The sequence below is a fragment of the Sprattus sprattus genome, assembly GCF_963457725.1.
Source record: "Sprattus sprattus genome assembly, chromosome: 1".
Classification (NCBI taxonomy): domain Eukaryota; kingdom Metazoa; phylum Chordata; class Actinopteri; order Clupeiformes; family Clupeidae; genus Sprattus; species Sprattus sprattus.
The window spans coordinates 18,857,846-18,865,912 of NC_137920.1; the positions used below are offsets into that span (position 1 = coordinate 18,857,846).

Here is an 8,067-nt window from a genome sequence, read left to right on the forward strand (position 1 = left end):
AGCTTCAGAAAGCCTATCTCTCTCTCTCTCGGACCTCCATGAGTCTTTCTGAAGCCCCATGGCCGGTCCCCAGAGCTTCAGAAAGCCTATCTCTCTCTCTCTCTCTCGGACCTCCATGAGTCTTTCTGAAGCCCCATGGCCGGTCCCCAGAGCTTCAGAAAGCCTATCTCTCTCTCTCTCGGACCTCCATGAGTCTTTCTGAAGCCCCATGGCCGGTCCCCAGAGCTTCAGAAAGCATATCTCTCTCTCTCTCGGACCTCCATGAGTCTTTCTGAAGCCCCATGGCCGGTCCCCAGAGCTTCAGAAAGCCTATCTCTCTCTCTCTCGGACCTCCATGAGTCTTTCTGAAGCCCCATGGGCAGCCAGAGTCCTGGGGGCATAAACCAGCCTTGCTGGACTGGGAGTTTATGCCTGAAAGAGGCCTGCAGAGGCTGCAGTAGATGTCTGCTGTCCCAGACATCTACAGGCCCACTGTTGCATACGCATGGCCAGGGACACGTGTAGACTCTGTGGCAGAAGGCCTCTTCATCACTCTGGCAAGAGGTCCAGCCCAGACACATCCCATTACTGACAGGCGACCACCACTAGAATATATTAGCCTACTTGCTAATGTGCTAGCCACCTTATGTTTACTGTTCAAGGCACATCATACACATTTTGTTTAAGTTTGTCCTTATAAGTAGCTATGTTAGAAATCAGATTATCTTTTTTTATTATTTCTTTCAATCATATAACTTTTTATTATTATTTATTTATTTTATTACGTATCTCTCTGTCATGCCATGCCAAGCCACAACGGATGAAAACTAGCTTACCTAGCTAATTCCGGTGCATTTACATTTTGGGAAATCTGGGAAATGTTTATCAATGTACACTGTCTGTCCCTTTTCAAATAAACGCATAAATAAAATCAAATAAATAACTGGATTCATACTGATGGCATACTGTCCTGTGACGGACAGGTGAACACACCGGTCATTCTCACTGCCTGTCCAGGCTCTCTAACTAGGCTATATATAATAATGCAGTGATGTGATCAGGCAGGTTGCAAAAACACGACGCACACCGGACTGACTTTTTTTGCTGAAGCTGACTATTTTTTTAAAGAGCAGTTTGCTGTGTTTATCGTTGTTTATTTTAAAACAGACAGAATAAATGTTTATCATGAATGTATGAATGTAGTTTTTGGGTGGGTTTAGGATATTTTTAGATATATACTTATGTTAACATGTATCTTAAAGTAACCATATAATATGCAATACTATCTCATCTGGCAGCCATTTTAAAACATTTTCACCATGGACCCTGAGTGCCCTACTTGAATCACCTCCAATATTATATCTGATGATACCATTAGAACCTCCTTTTTTTGTCAAATTAGATGCTTTTATCACAAAATGCACAATTGTTATGAAAATTTTCGTTTAACTGCCACACTATTAGGAGCCCACCATGGTAAAATGACATCCTCCTCATCCTCACTGTTATTGGGCTTTTAATCTATCCTGTGAGCACCTCAGTTCATTTACATTTAAATGTACTCTCTGTTTATCAAAAGCAACTCTCGACACAAGTAGTGTATACGTTTGTCACTGAACAGTCTGGTAATCAATTCTAATGAATGTGTTCTAATGCTTTTCACTACACACAGTTTGATCAACATAAAATATGCTTTTCTTAAAGTGCATGATCATCAGGAAACCTAATGGCCTGCTAGCCTGTTGTGGAGTGTGATCATAGAGTGTTGTTAACTGACGGTTCCATGTGACGATGAAATAATGAGATAAAGTGGTAATTTAAGCCCTTTACTTTGAGAAGGACGATCACGAAGATGTGAATGGAATTAGAATGTTAATAACTAATGATGTTATAATGGAACTGTTTTAAATGGCGCTCAATGCAAACTCTAAAGGTGCAAGTCTGGAATGGCTTGCAAAAACAAACACTCCTCAAAGCTAGATGGCATCTGACTAGAATGGTTCTAGGATAGTGTCTGACTAGAACATTTCTAGGATAGTGCCTGTCAAGAACAGTTCTAAGACGGATCAGAATTGGTTGTGCTGAAGCACACTTCCTGGTTTATACACCTCTTCCGTCTCTGTCTCTACCTCTCCCTCCATACTTACACTCCTCCGTTCATCCCCCGTTCCTCAGAGGGGCCCATGTCTCTGGGAGACGCCGTTGGGGTTAGAAGGCAGGAAGACACTCCCACCTCCATCTTACAGCCCGAACCTTAGAGCACAGAGAGACAGAGTCATAAGCACTCTCTCACACACACACACACACAGACACACACACACACACACACACACACACACACACACACAAGCACACGCACATCTTACAGCCCGAACCTGAGAGCAGAGAGAGAGTTCAACATACACATACGTAGAATACATCACACACACTTGCACAAGACAATAGCCTACACATCAGCCCCAGAGGAAGATAGTCATAAACACATTAACACAAATACACGAACACATCAATGACACACAGAAGTATAGACACACACAAACACGCACATAGATGAGTTACACACAAACATACTTTTTGCAATCACCGCTGATTCCCAAATATGGAGTTAGTTTCAAAATTCACACGATTGTCACGCGATTCATAAATGTAAAGCGATTAAATGTCATGCGATTCACATTAAAGTCACGCAATTCACAAATGTAAAGCCTAATCAACGCACTTTTACAAACCACTCCAGGTCTCAGACTTTTGGAGCCCTCCCCACTCTATACTTTGTGTAATCAGTGCATGTGATTGGCTGAAATTGTCACATCTGATAGGCAGCAGAGAATGTCCTTGCAATACGTTTGTGAATCAAGCCGCATCAGTAGAGTAAAACAAATCCAGGGATGTTCACAAATGGCAAACGGCTTGTAAAAGTTCCTAAGTCTGTAAATAAATGCGACAGCGGTTACATTTGTGAATTGTGTGAAATTTATTTGTGAATCGTGTGAAATGTATTTGTGAAGCACAAAATACATCTGTGAATCATGTTACATTCATTTGTGAATTTTGAAACTATTCTGACTCCATACGGTGTGTCTCTTCACCTCTCTCTACCCATCAGGACAGTCACATGTCGGCATCAATTAACTCTAGATGCACCAACACTCCAGTTCCATTTGATTAACTCTAGATGCACCAACACTCCAGTTCCATTCAATTAACTCTAGATGCACCAACACTCCAGTTCCATTCAATTAACTCTAGATGCACAAACACTCCAGTTCCATTTGATTAACTCTAGATGCACCAACACTCCAGTTCCATTTGATTAACTCTAGATGCACCAACACTCCAGTTCCATTCAATTAACTCTAGATGCACCAACAATCCAGTTCCATTCAATTAACTCTAGATGCACCAACACTCCTGTTCCATTCAATTAACTCTAGATGCACCAACAATCCAGTTCCATTCAATTAACTCTAGATGCACCAACACTCCTGTTCCATTCAATGAACTCTAGATGCACCAACACTCGGTTAGATTTGACTGGAAACGCCAATGAGATAATAAACTGAATTTCTAGTTATTCATAGCACCACACACAAACACACAAATATATATATACATCCATTCCACACACACACACACACACACACACACACACACACACACACACACACACACACACACATGCAAACACATAGATCCCCCCCCCGAAACACACACATACATAGATGCAAACACAGAGATACAAACACACACAGACACACACACACGCATGCATGCAAACACATAGATGCACACAGATACACACACACACACACACACACACACACACACATACAAACACAAAGATGGACACACACACACACACACACACACACACACACACACACACACACACACACACACACACACACACACACACTGATGTGCTGTGCAGCCCGAGCAGAGGAAGAAGGGGAAAGAAGAACTCACAGCTCTTAGTGGCAACAGAGGAAGTGAGGCAGGGAGCATCTGACACCATGATCACTGGATCCTGAGATGAGAGAGAGGGAGGGAGAGCGAGAGCGAGGAGGAGGAGGAGGAGGGAGTGAGAGGGAAGAGGAGGGAGTGAGATGAGAGAGAGGGAGATGGACAGAAAAAGAGAGAGATTGAGGAGAGGGGATTGAAAGAGAGAGTGGGGGTGGGGGGGGTTGAGACAGACATGGATGATGGCATGCGTTAAAAAATGGCAAGAGAGAGAGACTGTGCGTGTGTGTGTGTGCGTGTGTATCTTTGTGTTTGCATGCGTGTGTGTGTGTGTGTGTGTGTGTGTGTGTGTGTGTGTGTGTGTGTGTGTGTGTGTGTCGCCATCTGAGCATTTGCATGTGTGTGTGTGTGTGTGTGTGTGTGTGTGTGTGTGTGTGTGTGTGTGTGTGCGCGTGTGTGTATCTGTGTGCATCTATGTGTTTGCATTCATGCATGTTTGTGTTTGTGTTTGTGTATCTCTTTGTTTGCATGTATTCGTGTGTAAGTGTATGCATCTGTGTGTTTGCATGTATGTGTGTGTGTGTGCATCTGTGTGTGCATCTGTGTGTATGTGTATGTGTTTGTGTTTGTGTTTTTGTTTGTGTTTGTGTTTGTGTTTGTGTTTGTGTTTGTGTTTGTGTTTGTGTTTGTATATCTGTGTGCATCTATGTGTTTGCATGTTTGCATGTGTGTTACCTGTGTGTCTGGAGGCTGCTGGTCATTTATATCCATCTTCTCCTCTTCCTCCTCCGCCTGATTGACCTCTGACCCTACTGGTTGTGACACCTTCTGAGGCTCAATCACTGAGAGAGAGAGACAGAGAGAGAGAGAGATAGAGAGAGAGAGACAAATAGAGAGAGAGAGACAGCGAGAACGACAAAGAGAGAGAGAAAAAAAAGAGAAAGAGAGAGACAAAGAGAGAGAGAGAAAGAGAGACAGAGAGAAAGAGAGAAAGAGAGAGAGACAAAGAGATAGAGAGAGAGAGAGAGCGGGAGAGAGACATTTGTTTATTGAACCTGTATTCAGTGCTTTCTACTTTTCATTACTTCACCCGCATGACATATATTGCATGAGAACATCCAACAGGGACGTATAAAGAATCAGAGACGTATAGACACCCTATAGAGATCAGGATCAGGGACGTATAGACACCCTATAGAGATCAGAGCTGTGTAGACACCCTACAGAGATCAGGGATGTATAGACACCATGTAGAGATCAGAGACGTATAGACACCCTATAGAGATAAGGATCAGGGACGTATAGACACCCTATAGAGATCAGAGCTGTATAGACACCCTATAGAGATCAGAGACGTATAGACACCCTATAGAGATCAGAGACGTATAGACACCCTACAGAGATCAGGGACGTATAGACACCCTATAGAGATCAGAGACATATAGACACCCTACAGAGATCAGAGCCGTATAGACACCCTATAGAGATCAGAGACCTATAGACATCCTATAGAGATCAGAGACGTATAGACACCCTATAGAGATCAGAGCCGTGTAGACACCCTACAGAGATCAGAGCCGTATAGACACCCTACAGAGATCAGAGCCGTGTAAACACCCTACAGAGATCAGAGCCGTGTAGACACCCTATAGAGATCAGAGACATATAGACACCCTACAGAGATCAGGGACGTATAGACACCCTGTAGAGATCAGAGACGTATAGACACCCTATAGAGATCAGACACGTATAGACACCCTATAGAGATCAGAGCCGTGTAGACACCCTACAGAGATCAGAGACGTATAGACACCCTATACAGATCAGAGACGTATAGACACCCTATACAGATCAGAGACATATAGACACCCTATAGAGATCAGAGCCGTGTAGACACCCTACAGAGATCAGAGCCGTGTAAACACCCTATAGAGATCAGAGACATATAGACACCCTATAGAGATCAGAGCCGTGTAGACACCCTTCAGAGATCAGAGACGTATAGACACCCTACAGAGATCAGAGCCGTGTAGACACCCTATAGAGATCAGAGACGTATAGACACCCTACAGAGATCAGGGACGTATAGACACCCTGTAGAGATCAGAGACGTATAGACACCCTATAGAGATCAGAGACGTATAGACACACTATAGAGATCAGAGACGTATAGACACCCTACAGAGACCAGAGCCGTATAGACACCCTATAGAGATCAGGATCAGGGACGTATAGACACCCTATAGAGATCAGAGCCGTGTAGACACCCTACAGAGATCAGAGCCGTGTAGACACCCTATAGAGATCAGAGACGTATAGACACCCTATAGAGATCAAAACGTATAGACACCCTACAGAGATCAGAGCCGTGTAGACACCCTACAGAGATCAGAGACGTATAGACACCCTACAGAGATCAGAGCCGTGTAGACACCCTATAGAGATCAGAGCCGTGTAGACACCCTACAGAGATCAGAGCCGTGTAGACACCCTATAGAGATCAGAGCCGTGTAGACACCCTACAGAGATCAGAGACGTATAGACACCCTATAGAGATCAGAGACGTATAGACACCCTATAGAGATCAGAGACGTATAGACACCCTATATAGATCAGAGACGTATAGACACCCTATACAGATCAGAGACATATAGACACCCTATAGAGATCAGAGACGTATAGACACCCTATAGAGATCAGAGACGTATAGACACCCTATACAGATCAGAGACATATAGACACCCTATAGAGATCAGAGACGTATAGACACCCTATAGAGATCAGAGACGTATAGACACCCTATACAGATCAGAGACCTATAGACATCCTATAGAGATCAGAGCCGTGTAGACACCCTATAGAGATCAGGGACGTATAGACACCCTACAGAGATCAGAGCCGTATAGACACCCTATAGAGATCAGAGACGTATAGACATCCTATAGAGATCAGAGACGTATAGACACCCTATAGAGATCAGAGACGTATAGACACCCTATAGAGATCAGAGCCGTGTAGACACCCTGTAGAGATCAGAGACGTATAGACACCCTACAGAGATCAGAGACGTATAGACACCCTATAGAGATCAGAGCCGTGTAGACACCCTACAGAGATCAGAGCCGTGTAGACACCCAACAGAGATCAGAGACGTATAGACACCCTACAGAGATCAGAGACGTATAGACACCCTGTAGAGATCAGGGACGTATAGACACCCTACAGAGATCAGAGCTGTGTAGACACCCTACAGAGATCAGAGACGTATAGACACCCTATATAGATCAGAGACGTATAGACACCCTATACAGATCAGAGACATATAGACACCCTATAGAGATCAGAGACGTATAGACACCCTATAGAGATCAGAGACGTATAGACACCCTATACAGATCAGAGACATATAGACACCCTATAGAGATCAGAGACGTATAGACACCCTATAGAGATCAGAGACGTATAGACACCCTATACAGATCAGAGACCTATAGACATCCTATAGAGATCAGAGCCGTGTAGACACCCTATAGAGATCAGGGACGTATAGACACCCTACAGAGATCAGAGCCGTATAGACACCCTATAGAGATCAGAGACGTATAGACATCCTATAGAGATCAGAGACGTATAGACACCCTATAGAGATCAGAGACGTATAGACACCCTATAGAGATCAGAGCCGTGTAGACACCCTGTAGAGATCAGAGACGTATAGACACCCTACAGAGATCAGAGACGTATAGACACCCTACAGAGATCAGAGACGTATAGACACCCTACAGAGATCAGAGCCGTGTAGACACCCAACAGAGATCAGAGACGTATAGACACCCTACAGAGATCAGAGCCGTGTAGACACCCTACAGAGATCAGAGACGTATAGACACCCTGTAGAGATCAGGGACGTATAGACACCCTATACAGATCAGAGACATATAGACACACTATAGAGATCAGAGACGTATAGACACACTATAGAGATCAGAGACGTATAGACACCCTATAGAGATCAGAGACGTATAGACACCCTATATAGATCAGAGACGTATAGACACCCTATACAGATCAGAGACATATAGACACCCTATAGAGATCAGAGACGTATAGACACCCTATAGAGATCAG

General features: G+C 43.9%; 1 protein-coding gene across 1 annotated transcript in view; it reads right to left on the reverse strand.

Annotated features, from left to right (window-relative positions):
* samd1b (sterile alpha motif domain containing 1b) overlaps window positions 1–8,067 on the reverse strand; it is a gene marked incomplete at its 5' end in the record, with an annotated part of 19,572 nt that overhangs the window by 3,145 nt on the left and 8,360 nt on the right. The window contains 3 exons of the mRNA XM_080842351.1: window positions 2,127–2,232; window positions 3,946–4,006; window positions 4,675–4,781. Of these exons, the coding sequence (XP_080698477.1) occupies window positions 2,127–2,232; window positions 3,946–4,006; window positions 4,675–4,781 (274 nt within the window). The remainder of the gene's footprint in view (window positions 1–2,126; window positions 2,233–3,945; window positions 4,007–4,674; window positions 4,782–8,067) is intronic.